The 16,399-nt window shown below is 39.3% G+C and overlaps 1 protein-coding gene across 1 annotated transcript in view; it reads left to right on the forward strand.

Moving 5' to 3' along the window:
- plcb3 (phospholipase C, beta 3 (phosphatidylinositol-specific)) overlaps positions 1-16,380 on the forward strand; it is a gene marked incomplete at its 5' end in the record, with an annotated part of 53,004 nt that extends 36,624 nt beyond the window's left edge. The window contains 24 exon segments of the mRNA XM_014019026.1: positions 2,460-2,606; positions 2,799-2,956; positions 3,418-3,500; positions 3,628-3,712; positions 3,997-4,129; positions 4,435-4,508; positions 4,586-4,682; positions 4,811-4,895; positions 5,279-5,403; positions 5,567-5,721; positions 5,797-5,961; positions 6,056-6,155; positions 6,276-6,380; positions 7,646-7,743; positions 8,231-8,357; positions 8,705-8,746; positions 8,924-9,033; positions 9,119-9,174; positions 10,887-11,004; positions 11,073-11,149; positions 11,228-11,317; positions 11,449-11,506; positions 11,596-11,685; positions 13,669-16,380. Coding sequence (XP_013874480.1) covers positions 2,460-2,606; positions 2,799-2,956; positions 3,418-3,500; positions 3,628-3,712; positions 3,997-4,129; positions 4,435-4,508; positions 4,586-4,682; positions 4,811-4,895; positions 5,279-5,403; positions 5,567-5,721; positions 5,797-5,961; positions 6,056-6,155; positions 6,276-6,380; positions 7,646-7,743; positions 8,231-8,357; positions 8,705-8,746; positions 8,924-9,033; positions 9,119-9,174; positions 10,887-11,004; positions 11,073-11,149; positions 11,228-11,317; positions 11,449-11,506; positions 11,596-11,685; positions 13,669-13,941 — 2,651 coding nt within the window.
- Positions 16,381-16,399: the final 19 nt, after the last annotated feature.

The following is a 16,399-nucleotide window of genomic DNA, read 5'->3' on the forward strand; positions in this document are numbered from 1 at the left end:
TACTTAGGATGCAGCAATACTAAGGATGCAGCGGTACTCAGGATGCAGCGGTACTCAGGATGCAGCGATACTCAGGATGCAGTGATACTCAGGGTGCAGTGGTACTAAGGATGCAGCGATACTTAGGATGCAGCGATACTTAGGATGCAGTGATACTCAGGATGCAGTGGTACTAAGGATGCAGTGGTACTAAGGATGCAGCGATACTTAGGATGCAGCGATACTTAGGATGCAGTGATACTCAGGGTGCAGTGGTACTAAGGATGCAGTGATCCAGTGGTACATTGAAGAAATCTTCCACTTTGTACGACTTAAATAATGGCATATTTATCAAAAATTAGATTGCGGTTTAAACATTACAAGTAGAGCTAGAAACAGTTAAAATCCCAATAGGAGGCCTGTTTCCAGACACCAACTCATTTCTTCAGGCTAAGAATTAAATTGTAAAGACTGTTAAAATAATTACAATTATCCATCAATCCAGTCAGCTTTAGGCTTTAGAATGCTGTTACACCTCTTTAGTTGAAGACTTCGTGTCTCAATTTTAGGAGGATTTGGACCCAGGAATGAAGATTCGACACAAACGGTTTGAAGAGTAACTGAAACTTTTCTGTTTTGTGACCCATCCTTTTTGTTTTCTATTTGCAGACACAAGGAGTAAAAACACAGGATTTCACATTTGAAGCTTTTAAGAAATTTGTCCAGAATGTGAGTCGAAGGCCTGAATTAGATAAGATCTTTGAAGAATGGTAGGTGACATAAATCATTGCAATTTCTTGAATATTTCAAATGTCATTTTTACTACAATATGTACAAATATATCCATATTAGAGGGATGCTGTAGCTGTGGTTTGATGATTGCAACTCGCTCACACTTGATAAACCTTTGTCACTTTGCTTCAGCGGCTCCAAGGGGAAGCCCTTTATCTCTTTGAACCAGTTCATGGAGTTCATCAACAACAAGCAGCGAGACCCCAGGCTGAACGAGGTTCTGTACCCGCCGCTGAAGAAAGACCAAGTTCGACAGATCATTGGGAAATATGAGACAGATGCCAGCCGGCTGGATAGAGGTGAGCAATGTCAAATTGGCAAAAAACAAATCAGAGTAGAAGATTTGGAAGTATGTCTTGCTGTATATTGTCACAGAAATGATGCCATGTTATTTATGCTGCAAAGCATTCTGGGTGAATGACATTTACAAGCTGGTCTGGTGCAAGCTCTATCCATCTTGAATGTTAATTTTGGACAATGTCTGATGTTCAGCCCTTTTTAAATGAAGTATATAGAATTGGCTCTAGAGCTAATGTATCCATAACTCTATATAGCATTAGCTCCAGAGATAATATATACATGTCGATTTGTGGTGTTTACTCTAGAGCTAATATACATTAAACATAGCTATATATAGCATTAGCTCTAGAGCTAATATGTACATGGCTACTGTATATGTAACATTAGCTCTAGAGCTAATACATACATGTCTATATATAGCATTAGCTCTAGAGCTAATATGTACGTAGCTTTATATAACATTAGCTCTAGAGCTAATAAATACATGGCTATACATAGCATTAGCTCTAGAGCTAATATATACTGTACATGGCTACTGTATATGTAACATTAGCTCTAGAGCTAATATATACATGTCTATATATAGCATTAGCTCTAGAGCTAATATATACAGTACATAGCTATATATAGCATTATCTCTAGAGCTAATATGTTCGTAGCTTTATATAGCATTAGCTCTAGAGCTAATATATACATAGCTATATATAGCATTAGCTCTAGAGCTAATATATACATAGCTATATATAGCATTAGCTCTAGAGCTAATATGTATGTAGCTTTAAATAGCATTAGCTCTAGAGCTAATATATACATAGCTATATATAGCATTAGCTCTAGAGCTAACATATACATAGCTTTATATTGCATTAGCTCTAGAGCTAATATATACATATATATTCAAAGCATTAGCACATATGCACATGGCGATTTATGGCATTAGCTCCAGAGCTAGTAATACGTACATAATGATATATGCTTTTAGCTCCAGAGTAAATATATTTGGCAAWGTATGGTGTTAGCTTCATAGCTAATGAATCTGGCGTTGGCTCCAGAGCTGATAATGTAAGCATCACTTTGAGCACTCTTCAATGTTTCAATTCCTATAATGTGTTGAACATAGAAACTAATATAAAATATGAATTTGCTGTCACACATTATAGCTTTTTAACTACAACGCRTTGTGGTTTAGTCTCAACTGCTTCCCCAGAATGCATTGTGTCAGCAGAAAAATGGCGGTGGTGAAAAATGAATGTTTTTTTAGTAATTAGACCTTTTCAWGTGTCACAAACAACTTTTAGTTAAAAAGAGAAATAACATTTTCCAACTTTTTGCCATGTCCTGGCCAGTATTTTCTTGACGTGAACTAAAACTGTATCTCTGTGTTGCAGACCAGATCAGCATGCAGGCCTTCAACAGTTATCTGGAAGGAGAGGAAAACCTCATCATACCTCCAGAGAAGCTGGAYATCATCGACGACATGAACCAGCCGCTGTCTCACTACTTCATTAACTCCTCTCACAACACATACCTCACAAGTAAGGGACTCTCGCGAAGAACCTAAAATGTTGAATTTAACTGCTCGGGCACGTGAAAAATAAAGATTTTTTTAATTCAAATGCATCGAGACATAATGAAAATATGTCTCGATACATTTGAACATAGAACCATTTTTTTCACACCATTACTGTCAGATTTGATCTGACTGTCACGAATCTGCCCTTCTTTAGTGGGTCAGCTAACAGGGCTGTCGTCAGTCGAGATGTACCGGCAAGTTCTGCTGACCGGCTGCCGCTGCATAGAGCTGGACTGCTGGAAAGGCAAAACTAACGAGGAGGAGCCGTACATCACCCACGGTTACACCATGACCACTGAGATCTCCTTTAAGGTGAGACAYGTTGCTTTTTATTAAAGTCGGTTATTGAAATTCCAGTTTTCACATGACGACTGTTTCAGCTCTGTTACTACCTCACTTTGCAGAGGTAGACTAGCTTTGACCTCCCTCTCCATTCTAAATTTAGGCCTGATTTGTCATAAAAATGATGTTTGACAGGATGTTTTGGACCAAAAAATTACTGCATGGATTAATGAAGGTGGAGGACAACCTCCCAATTCTTCAGCTTCACCTTAAACCAATGGTTTCAATGGTTGAAATTTGGTCACATTTGGGTTTGATCCCAGTCATGAAAACTGGTTTCAGGCCGACTTCCTGTCTCCTTTTTTTTTTAGATTTTAAAATATGAAAATATCACAGAAATATTCTGCTGAAAGTGTAACTTTGGAAACTTTTGAAGATGTGGTGGTGTTATTCCATTCTAAGTTGGATCTGTTTTCTCTCCTGGTCCACAGGAAGTCCTCGAAGCGATAGCAGAGAGCGCGTTCAAGACTTCGCCATACCCCGTCATCCTGTCCTTTGAAAACCACGTCGATTCGTAAGTCGTGTCTTTTAATGACTGACTGCATGAATTTGGATTCATTTTGTTTTTTTAAGATTTGAATTATTTTTCTTTGAAACCACTGATGACTAAAGGATTGTTCATGGTTTTTCTGTCCTTTCAGCCCCAAACAGCAGGCCAAGATGGCAGAATACTGCAAAACCATCTTTGGAAATGCTCTGCTCATTGACCCACTGGAGAGATTTCCAGTAAGATGAAAATTTAATTCATTCTGCTTCTGTGCTCTCTTTCACGACACAGAGCATCAAATTTAAAATTGTCCTTCTCTCTTAGATATTTCTCCAAATTCTTGAAATGTTATGATATTTTGTAATGCCATGCCGTGATGTTGTGTTGTGTTATGTCATGTTATATCATGCTATACCATGTCGTGTCATGTTGTAATTATGCTGTCATGTCATCTTATGTTGTGTTCTGTTGTGTCATGTTATGTAAGGTCATTAACTCACCTTTACCATTTATGTTCTTCTAGCTGAAGAACGAACAGCCGCTTCCCTCGCCGCAGGATCTGCTGGGAAAGATTCTCATCAAGAACAAGAAGAAACATATACCTAAGAGCAAAGGTAGCATACGGCGCAAAGAGGAACCGCAGTCAAGCATCAACGGTAAGAAGTTCCTGAACCATCGTTGCCTCTTGCCTGGGTTATTAGTTGTGCAAAAACAGTTCTTTTTCTGTTGTATTTCCACAACGTTAATGCAGAAGGTTTAAGCAGAAAAACTGAGGAACGTGTAGCACTCAGTGTCTGTTGTGAACGACTCACATCTACAACATCGACGAAGTTTAGCCTATTATCTGTAAAATTGACCATTAGAGCCATTGTTATGTTTTCTTGAGTCTTTGGTGACTCCAAAAGTTAACTGGTTGCATGTTTTGGAATGGTTTCAATTTTTCTGTATCCCAACACACCAGGAGGTGAAGCAGAAAGCGAAGAAGAAGAGGAATGTGAGTCGGTGACTGAGTCGAAGGGGTCCAACGACGACGAGGTAAGAACCATCAAGAGACGCTGATGGTAGCGGTTTGAGAGTGTTTTTTAGTGATAAGTACCACCTTCCTCCCTCAGGGTACAGCCAGAGATGAGGTGGTGGCCACAGAAGAGATGTCGAACCTCGTCAACTACGTCGAGCCTGTTAAATTCAAGAGCTTTGCAGTGGCAGCCGGTAAGTTCAGGAGGGAGACGAAAACAATGTTTGTGTGAAAAATCCAGTGTTTTTGTTGGCGTTGAACACTTTTAACAGCTTTGATCATTTAAGACTTGTTAACCTTCCTTTTATTTTGATTTTTACAGAAAGGAAGAAGTACTATGAGATGTCATCGTTTGTGGAAACCAAAGGCTTGGAACTCGTGAAGAGCTTTCCCAGTGAGTTTGTTGAGTATCCTTTTTGAAAGTTATCCTCCCTGAAGAGCTGATCTGATATTTTCAAGAGCAGTTTTGACCTATATACAAACAGTTCTAGACTCATTTGTGTATATAAGACAGTGAAGTTGGTATTTTGGATAATGTGTACACCTGCATGCAGCTGCGATCCTCAAAAACATCATGGCTTACCAATAAACTTTGGGTGGTCTGTTACAGTCAGGATTAAGACATGGCTAGAAACCTTTAGCCGTGTGGCTGCAGGYAACAAAAATCAACCTAAAGCCAGTTCTGTGAAGCATRTTCTTTAAAACCTGACTCTATTTTAAATGTTTTGTCTCTCAGTGTCCAACTTGTGCACCTCCCTTTACCTGTTCAGCCTTAACAGCCCTCTTACAGGTACAATAAGAACCAGATGAGCCGAATCTATCCCAAAGGGACGAGGGTCGACAGCTCCAACTACATGCCTCAGCTCTTCTGGAACGTTGGCTGCCAGATGGTGGCGCTAAACTTTCAGACTCTTGGTAAATATGTTYGTCCATTAGCGAACAACTAAGTCATGTATTTACTTAACAGACACAYATTCAGGATTGCTGTGTGAGGGAATAAAACATTTGGATTTTGATGGTTAATTTACCGATGGGTGGATTATGTACCAGTGGTGGTTCTCCTGTTTTGGTCACTCAGATCAGGCTATGCAGCTGAACATGGGRGTGTTTGAATACAACGGGAACAGTGGCTACCTACTAAAGCCAGAGTTCATGAGGAGGGCGGACAAACACTTTGACCCCTTCACAGACAACATTGTGGATGGAATTGTTGCCAAYACGCTCAGGATAAAGGTAAAAACCCAACACAGTCCCTGTATATGTTTATGTTGGTTACATGCTACTGTAACGATATARTTCCATCCCTAGGTGATCTCGGGTCAGTTCCTGACAGAGAAAAAGGCGGGTGGCGTWTACGTAGAGGTGGACATGTTTGGACTGCCAGCTGACACAAGGAGGAAGTTCCGAACAAAAACAATCATGGGAAACGCAGTGGACCCTATTTGGAACGAGGAGATGTTTGTCTTCAACAAAGTAACTTGCTGGTTTCTGTTTTTGGCAAATCTTTGCGCTCACSTTTCGTCTTCCGTCTGTTTTTCTGAACTCATCAGACATTGTCCTCTTCCAGGTGGTACTTCCCTCACTAGCCTCTTTGAGGATTGCGGTGTTGGAGGACAACGGGAAGTTTGTTGGACACAGAATCCTCCCCGTTACAGCCATTAGACCCGGTTAGAGCACAAAMCTTTCAAATGAAGCTTTTACACAAGTTTATGTGAACTCAAGAAAGAGCTTCTTATTTTGATGCATWTTCTGTTCTGTCTCTGTGAAAATATTGATCTTCCTTTAAGGCTACCGCTATATCAGCTTAAAAAATGAGCTAAACCAGCCACTTCTATTGGCCTCCCTGTTGGTTTATACAGAAGTCATGGACTACATTCCTAATGAACACCAGGGTAAGAACACAAACGTAACAACCTGACTTGACAGGACTATACTATATTAAAGGAATCTTATTACACTTTGGTCTGCTATATAGGGCCTTGGTCTGCTATATAGGGCCTTGGTCTGCTATATAGGGCCTTGGTCTGCTATATAGGGCCTTGGTCTGCTGTATAGGCCTTAGTCTGCTGTATAGTCCTTGGTCTACTATATAGGGCCTTGGTCTACTATATAGGGCCTTGGTCGGCTGTATAGGTCTTAGTCTGCTATATAGGGCCTTGGTCTGCTAAATAGGGCCTTGGTCTGCTATATAGTCCTTGGTCTACTATATAGGGCCTTGGTCGGCTGTATAGGTCTTAGTCTGCTATATAGGGCCTTGGTCTGCTAAATAGGGCCTTGGTCTGCTATATAGTCCTTGGTCTGCTATATAGGGCCTTGGTCTGCTGTATAGTCCTTGGTCTGCTATATAGGGCCTTGGTCTGCTAAATAGGGCCTTGGTCTGCTATATAGTCCTTGGTCTACTATACAGGGCCTTGGTCTGCTGTATAGGTCTTAGTCTGCTGTATAGTCCTTGGTCTGCTTTATAGGGCCTTGGTCTATTATATAGTCCTTGGTCTACTATATAGGGCCTTGGTCTGCTGTATAGGTCTTAGTCTGCTGTATAGGTCTTAGTCTGCTGTATAGGTCTTAGTCTGCTGTATAGTCCTTGGTCTGCTATATAGGGCCTTGGTCTATTATATAGTCCTTGGTCTGCTATATAGGGCCTTGGTCTATTATATAGTCCTTGGTCTGCTATATAGGGCCTTGGTCTGCTGTATAGGCCTTAGTCTGCTGTATACTGTAGTCCTTTGTCTACTATATAGGGCCATGGTCTACTCTATAGGGCCTTAGTCTGCTGTATAGTCCTTGGTCTACTCTATAGAGCATTGGTCTGCTATATAGGGCTCAGGCCTACCATTGTAGTGTCCATGATGTAGTTAACGTCCTTAAGTAGTGTTAAAAATCATCTGTTGGTTGTTGTTAGCCTAGCATAGCGGCTAATGTGTCATGGATTCTAATCTATTTTTTGAAAAGTTGTTTGTTTGGAAAATGAAACCTTATATTGTTAAAAAWTTTCAAACTTGTTTTACTGAAACCATTTTGATGTTGCTTAAAATATTAGTTAACTTCTATGTTTTTGATTTTTTTTATTTGGTATTGTGATTAGCACTAGCCTGTATTAGCCTGTTCAAGTTAGCTAATGGTTGGTATTTCTTTGGTTTCTGTGTTTGGTGTTTAGAATATGCTGATGCTCTGACCAACCCCATCAAACACATCAGTGGGCTGTCAGAGAGAGAGAACCAGCTGGCTGCTCTCATAGAGGACTTTAATGTGGAGGTGAGCCACAGTTTGACTGTTATTAACAATAATCAACTTSCACTGATCTGTGCTGGCAAAACAAGTCACAATAAGGATATTTTACTATTGAGTTTTTAATATTGTAAAATGTTTGTGTTATTGGTCTGGAGAGACGTCATCAGTAGTTTCAGCTCTATAATTAAAAAGACAAATCCCCAACCTTCACAGTGACGTCAGAAATTATAGGAAGGGATTTCCCAGAACCACGGCAGCGAATAATGGTCAATTTCAAGAGAAATTCTAAGGATCATTATACCTGTTATAAAACTTGGGTTTAAAGGTAGATTCAGAAGCCATTGAAGTTACTGGGTAAATCTAATGGGGTCTTTATAAACTAGTTTTGACCCAATTACTGAAAACTTTTGACATTTTTACGTTCTTTAGCACTGCTCAGCCCAACTTGTCACCTTTAATGTTGTTTTGCAGAGTTCAGGTCAGTTTTAATTGATAAAATCTGTTTGTTCAGGATAACATCAACATCCCTGAACCACACGGAGAGACTGTGGACTTTACAACGGATCAACAGTCCTTCCCCTCACAAACACTTCCCTCCCCAGAGGATTCTCCAGACATCATCAGGATTCCTACACAAGGTCAGGGCATAAACTTTTMATAGATTTTAACAAGAAATCGTCCAATTTTAAGCTGCCATACATGTTGTACTGCACTTTAGCTTTTGCTGTTAGTCACCTAAAACGTTTGTCATTTTCAGTCAAGTCTTACTGTTTTCTCAACCTTTGAATAAATGTGGTGTCAGTGCATCATTGTCAWTGTTTTCATGAACTAATATTTATTCCTTATTTTTAATTGTGGAGTTCTTTATAAAAATAAGGCCTTCAACAAAAGATAAAATCATGTCTCTTCACTTTTTTTTTTACTTAAAAAGCACCATTTCCATCGTCGTTCACTCATTTTAAATGTCCTGTGTGTTTTTGTGTAGTTCCATCTCCTAGGGATAATTATGTAGCGGCTGTCCTRTCAGGTAAGGTCATCAGAGTTCATTCATTTCCACACTAAAACTAATAAAATCATTTTGTTTGTCGCATTTATCTCCTTGAAGAAAAATGTTTATTGCCATTGTTCTGATCAGTAAGACCAATCTAGATGTGGGGCTAAAAGTGGTCAGCCCTCCATATCTTTATTTAATTTATTTTTCCAGAAATCAAGCCCATCTCCCTGGAAGACCTGAGGAATCACAAGAGTTACGATAAGCTGATAAAGAARCAAAGTAAAGACCTCAAGGAGCTGAAGAAAAAAAACCTGAAGAAGGTACGAGCTCAGTTTAAACACTGAAGTCGAATTGGGGATGATTTTTATGTGATGTAAAAGTATTTTCTTCTCTTGTTTTCACCAGCTCCAGGGAGAGAGCCAGAAGAAAGATAAAAACTTTAAACGTAGCATCAAGAAAGGGTAAGAAAAAAAGACCACTGAACTTATAATTAAACTTAGCTTAAATCAATAAAAAATTAAAAACTATAAATATCTTACCTGTTGTGGATCGCTATTAAAATGACCTCAGTTTGGAGAATTTATGTGTTTTAGCTGGATTGATGAGCTAATGGCTAGTCCGAGTGGAGCCAGTGTTTGTTTCTGCTGTCTGAAAAACAACTAGTTCAAACATTTTAGATGTTTTCATTAAAAGGTTTTGTTTTAAATCCAGTTTTCAGTTGATGTGTTTGTTTTTTTAATTGAATGTTGGAAGGTTACATAGCCTAACTGTAGCAGTTAAAATCCTATATTTTAGGCCAGTGTTTCCCAAAGTTGGGGTTGGGACCCAAAGTAGGGTCCCGAAACATCAAGGAGGGGTCCTGAAAAGATTTTCTGAATTAATTACATTTTTGCCTTAGTTGTTACAAATGAGTGAGGTTAGTATATTTAAAATGGATAAATATAATATAAAACATATTGTTACTATGCCCATGTTTAGTTGACCTGATACAAATGTTTATCATCCAAAAATAGCTGGGGGCACAGGTCTCTGCTACTGTTATTTTGTGGGTCAAAAGCTGAAAAGTTTGGGAACCACTGCACTTTGGTTCCCAAAGTTGGGCTTGGGACCCAATTATGGGTCATGAAGCACCTTGGATAATCTCCAGAAATCAATTTAAAGGGTAATAAAATAATTGCTGATGTAATATTTTCCCTATAACTATTACAAAAACACACAAAAAAGTATAAATAAGTATTTATATTTGTGTACAAGCTGTTTAGGTTGTCAAAAAGTCTGTGTTTTTAGGGTTAATAACAAAGTTCGTGTACTCAGACCAGTAATATTTGGGGTCACAAGTTTTTGCCATGGATATTTTGTGGGTCAGAAGACAAAAAGTTTGGGAACCACTGTTTTAGGCTACTGGTGGTTGTTCTTGAAAGGCATTGGTTTTACGTGCGCTCAATTAAGATTCAGCATGCCGATCTTCCGTTTGACATAAAATAAGTCATTTATTTTCAGTACAATGTCCATTGTCTTACTGTTTCCCTTAAGATCCACATAAATTCGACATACATCCAAAACCAAACACAGTAGAAAACTATTTGCCTCTACCTATTAACAACACCTGACCAGAATCATGGTTGACCTTAAATAACCCATCCCCCCCATCAGACACTCAGAACTCAAAATTAAATACGCCCCCTGGTGGCAATAAACACCAGAAAGGATAAATGGCTCCTACACTATTTGTTTATATTCGTGCTGGGCAATAACAATAAGCAATAACAGATGAGCAATTAGAAAAAAAAACTATTAAACATTTACAGTGTGTTGCAAATATATATTCAGTCATAGTTTCTTTAAAAAAAGAATAATTGTGGTTGATCACAATTAGTCACAAAAATATCTTGAATAATTGTGATTAAAACTTTTAATCTATGCCCAGCATTAATTAATAAATAACTGTTAGCAACAATAAAATATCACTGGTAACACAACGGTGATTAAATTTGAGTTTGGTCTCGAACCACTAATCCTGTTTCTTCAAACAGAGCTATCTGCAACAGGTAAGATACTTACTGCCAACGTTTCCAGTGCAGCGCAGTTTAGACTTGATTGATGATGGAACACGAGAACAGAAGCCAGCAGGCTGGAGAGAGAAGGTTGAGTTGGACTTCCTGTTTTCCTTCAGGGAGTCTCAGGAGTCGAGTGGCCAGAAGCTCCGGGAGCAGCAGATGCAGGAACTTCTCAAACTTCGAGAGCAGCTTCACTCGGTAGAAAAAGAGATGCAACAAGAACAACTCAACGAGGTAAAGACACTTGGTAACACCTGACACGTTGTTTCGGCTCCGATCGACGATGGAAGTTGTGTTTTCAGAGCTTCAAGAAGTTAAAGGAGCTGATGGGTGAAAGTCTGGCGGCTCAGGTGAAGAAGCTGAAGGAGATATGCGACAGGTACGTGCACGCCCGTAAAGACGCCGCGGTCGGTTTTGTGGTTTTATGACGCTTTATTTGTTGTCTCTGTGTCCGCAGAGAGAAGAAGGAGCTCCAGAAGATCCTGGACAGGAAACGCCTGAACAGCATCAGCGAAGCCAAAATGAAAGACAAAGACAAGCCTGAAATGTAAAAACAAAACTTTTTTTTCTTTCTTTGTGTATTTGGGACCAACATACAGTGATGACTGTGTTTAGATCCACTTCGGTTGTTTTATTTTATTGCTGTTGCTTCTGTTGTAACTGACTTGAACTCTAAAGGGATCTAGAGGAGATCAACAGGAAGCATATAATGGATTCTGTCGCCTCGCTTCGCAAGGTAGGTATTTACCACACACACACACACACACACACACACACACGTCTCATTGAGAGCTTTGTTAGACCTCTTCTACGTTTTCGCTCCAGCTGGAGGACGAGCAGAACCGGAGACAGGAGACCATCAACCAGAAGCAGCAGGAGCTGCTGCAGTATCTGGAYGAACTCTTTCCAAACGTGGTGAGCAACCAAACATCCAGGATTCCCACAGTCCTGCCTGACACACAAATGCCTCACGTCGCCCCGGCACCTCCCACCGCCCAGCTGAAGACAAAGATCAGGGAGAAACAACGGCGTTTTGTTTCTGCGCCGCGTCACAGAAACGTCACGCTCATAGTATGTGATGTGGAGGACTYTCAGCTACTACCACTCCAAATTTTAGCTCCGTGTCTTTAAAACTGAGTTAGAGCCGTGTTTGTGTCATTGTGGCGGCCATCTTGAATATGACTGGACCTGAAGGGTAATCGTACCGGAGGCGTTCAGTCAACGAGTTTCCAAAGCTTTAAGTAATCTTTCATCCAGTTTTTCYTGAGATATTTTACTGACAGAGRAACATGGTCAAAATACTCCCAGTTGTTCAGTGGTGGACATAGCTAACCAAAAAGCTAGCTTCATTAACTTATAATCCGCTGACTAAAAACAAAGCTTCGCTAACGCTAAACGTAAAAATTAGTGGATGCTAACACAAATTGCTTTTTGCTAACCGCTAAGTTGACTGTCACTCAGTCTGTGTCACATGTCTTCTTCTGGTGGGACTGACACAATCTTGCTAATGTTAGCATGCTAGTTAGCTGTTAGTTAATTCAAAGTTGGCAAAATAATTAATCCGGCAGAGGCAAATTGGTCCGCTAACAGCTTTCAAAGTTAGTGAAAAAGCTAATCTGTCAAATGAACAATTAGTTCCACTGTTAGCTCATTAGCTTATACGCCCACCACTGTTGTTGTGGAGGACTCTTGGCTACTATCATGCCAAACTTTAGCTCAGTATCTAAAATAGACTGAGTTTTAGGCATTTTTGTATTTCTGAGGTCAGTTGATCGTTTCGGCTCTTTTGCTACCTCGATCAGACAGAGGCGACCTGAAGGGATTTGTAAAAGAGCCTTAAAGGGATCCATGATTAGTTGTAACATTAGACTTTGTTTGATAAACATTTATTTTAACTGTAAAATAAAGACTGTAAAAACTGTAGGATGTTTAGTCTTTATCATTTTTAAACTAAAAGTTTAAAAATATATTACACAGACGGGGCCATTTTATTTACACGCAAAGCATTCTGGGTAAATGATGATGTGTTTATGTCCTCGGTGCGAGGCTGCTAGCGAGCTATATCCACCCTGAAGGTTAATCTTGGACAATATCTGATGATCGACTCTTTTAAATGAAACCAGAGAGCGTTGACAGAGAGGAGAAGGTAGAAATGACTCAGCCTGGAACTGAAAATATGGATGGAGGACAACAGAGCTGCTTCATGGAAGAAGAACCTCAGCTTAGCCTGTTAGCTTTTGCGCTAGCGCGACAAACAAGCTAAACTGAGGTCCTCCATCCATATTTTCAGTTGCAGCTGAGTTATTTTTGTGTTCCCCTCTCTGTCATGTGGATGGAGGACCTCAGTGACGAGAGGAGAATGTGTAGCACTGAGCTAATACATACAGTATATATATGGTGATAGCATCGGGGCTAATGCTAAAGCTAACAGGCTAAGCTGAGGTTCTTCTTCCATGAAGCAGCTCTGTTGTCCTCCATCCATATTTTCAGTTCCAGGCTGAGTCATTTCTACCTTCTCCTCTCTGTCAACGCTCTCTGGTTTCATTTAAAAGAGTCGATCATCAGATATTGTCCGAGATTAACCTTCAGGGTGGATACAGCTCGCTCACACAGAGGACCTATCCACATTATCATTTACCCAGAATGCTTTGTGTGTAAATAAAATGGCCCCGTCTGTGTAATATATTTTTAAACTTTTAGTTTAAAAATGATAAAGACTAAACATCCTACAGTATTTTTACAGTCTTTATTTTACAGTTAAAATAAATGTTTATTAAATAAAGTCTAATGTTACAACTAATCATGGATCCCTTTAACACTTTAACATGCATTCCTTTACGTTCAGTCAGTGAATGTTGTTGTTGTTGTTGTTGTTGTTGTTGTTGTTGTTTGGAGCAGCTCAGGGCTCAGCTGGACCAGGAGATAGAAGAGGAGCGTCAGGGTTTGCCTGAAGAGATCTGCCGGCTCCTTCAGGTGGATCCCCAGAACGACGCCTTCTTCTCGTCCAATCATAGCAGCCCCRGCTCGGGCCAGCCCTCCAACTGCTCCACGCCCATTTCTCCATCAACGCCTTACCGACACCAGAACAGCAGCACAGACATCAGCATGACGTCGACGACCCACTCCACCGCCTCCTTCCTGTCAGACGCAGACGCGTCGTTCGGGTCCTGAAGGACCAGAACGTGGGACTAGTCATAAACTTTTACTAGTTTTATGCCCCCCTTTTTTTTTAAGCGAACTCGTTTGTCCCTCGTCTACAAAGCTGTATTTTTTATTTTAACATATTTGTTGAAAAAAATTCTTAATCATCTGTTTTTACTTTTTACATTTTTTCTCCTGATTTTAATGTCCTACTTTTAATTTTTATGTCTTACTTTTCCTTCTTTTGTTGCAACATTTCCATCATTTTTCGGCAGAGTTCTAAGCTCSGCTGCAGCTTTTCGTTATCCGCGTCTCTTTTTGACTTTTCTGGAAGCTTTAAACAAAAAGGGTCGAAGGTTGTAAATATACATAGCTTTTTAATGCCTGCGTATCTCAGATACAAGAGGCATATTAAAACAATTTTCCACTCTTTAAGAAAAAAAATCTCAGAAAAGTAAAGTTTAACTGGAAATGAGAGGAAGAGGTGCAGGAATAATGAAGTTTTAGATGTAGTGTTAGAGGATGGCCTGTAGGTGGTGCTGCAACATTAACTTTTAGGTTTTTTATTACAAAAAAACGAGCTGTTTGAGCTCAATTTTCAGCATCATTGTTAAAATTAAAGTCTCAAGGCTTTTTTTAATCATAGTCGAGTTTATTTTTTTTATATGTGTCTAAACAGACAACTCTGTTTGGTTTAATTCGTTAAAATCTAACCAGTTTAAAACAGAGACGCTCATAAAAAAAATGTCCTTCTGCTTCAGGTGGACATTAGTGGGACGCTCAGACTTACCSTACGGTTGTTTGACGACTCAAAACTGCACTAAGATGCCAAACTGAGACTTGTTTTGTTTGTTTGTTTGTTTTTATTGCTGCTTTAACTTCACTTTAGCCTCCAGAATCCATTTCTTTCGATGTTTGTGAGGGGACAAGGAAAGTTTTATAAACATTTGTTTATAGTTTAACTTTGCTTGTTCAGACATTCGGCTCGGAGTGTTGGACGCTCCCGGGGAACCGGATATGGGATGTGTGGGAACACAAACGTATGTTAAAGTAATAGTTCAGATTCGTCAAAGTGGGGTTCTGTGGAGAGAATATGAACACTTATTATCTTACCTGTTGCAGGTAGCACTTTGAACCAACTCAGTCGCAGAAATGTTGTAATTCTGACCGGACTGACGAGGTGAGAGCTAGTCTGAAAGCCGACCGTGTCTCGACTTAAATCATTTGTAGKGACTCGTTCAAATGCGGTTTTATAAACATTTACTTTATTCAGGAAATTGTAAATCTGAACAGCAGCAGCTAGCTGTGGCTCTTCCTGCATGAATATTAGATTTCCCAAAAAGTTTTTTTAAAGCGATATGTGCTGGGTTTTTTCTCTCACTGCAGTTGATTTCAAGTTATATAAGAAGTGTCCGAGAAGTGCTACAGCTAGCTGCAAATGCTCATAYAATGTGAAATTAACGTTGGTTTAAAGGTCGTAAAATAACGTTTACATGAATTTAAAACCTTAGAGGCTGGATCTACTTTAATCTCAGTYCCACCCAGACTAACCGTTAGCTTGGTAGTATGGTCAGAATTAAATTTTATTTCTCCAGGGGGTTATCTACAGCAGGTAAGATATTGACTGTTCATAACACCTCCACAGGACCCCGCTTTAATAAATCTAAATTGTTGCTTTAATTTAAATCTATTTCTTCTGCTAAAGCTTCCAGTTCTGCTGTATTGAATGAGCTTTTCTCACAGCAGCTGTTTCTTTTTMCTGTTTGTCCACTTTGAAACATGATGGTACTTTGTGTAGATATTTTATGTATATGTGCAGTTGTACATGAATTTTACTACTGATGGAGGTACGTGAGGGCAAACTGGGCTGAGGGAAGAAACCAAACGAAGTTTAATTTTAATGCTTTGTCAAAAGGTCGTTTCTAGTTGATTATTTAGGGATAATTTTCCCTTCTCCCTGCTGTTAATGAGCACTGGCTGCCTTTCTCATTGATGACATAAAATCATGKTTTCTGTTCAAACTCATTCAGATTAATGTTTTATGGTTTTTGAAGTTCTTAATAATAGAAAAAAAATCAGGTGGCCAAGTCTGCAGAAGAGTTTAGATGAATTTTAAAAGGAAGCTTTTGTTTCCCTGAAATTCATCACATCTCTGTTTTCTTCAACTGGATTTTTTTTATTAGTTTTTAATGTTTGTTTGTTTTAACCAGTTGGTTTTGGGAAAGCTGTAGGAAGATTGTTTCAGATCCTTCAATCAGAAAATACRTTGGTTCATTGTACAAATCAAAACCTTCGTGGTGAATCCCAACACATTCCTCCCTTTTCAGGTACTTTAATTTTTTTTGTCTTTTTTCATTGAAGAAACTAAACTTTTTTGTTGTTAATCTTGTTAAAATGCACTTTCCCCCATCTGTTTTAAATATTTTGTGCTCCTGTGATGCAGACTTCAATACAACCACCTTCTAATGACATTTACTTTGTCTTCAGT

The sequence above is a fragment of the Austrofundulus limnaeus genome, unplaced genomic scaffold (assembly GCF_001266775.1).
Source record: "Austrofundulus limnaeus strain Quisiro unplaced genomic scaffold, Austrofundulus_limnaeus-1.0 Scaffold208, whole genome shotgun sequence".
Taxonomy (NCBI): Eukaryota; Metazoa; Chordata; class Actinopteri; order Cyprinodontiformes; family Rivulidae; genus Austrofundulus; species Austrofundulus limnaeus.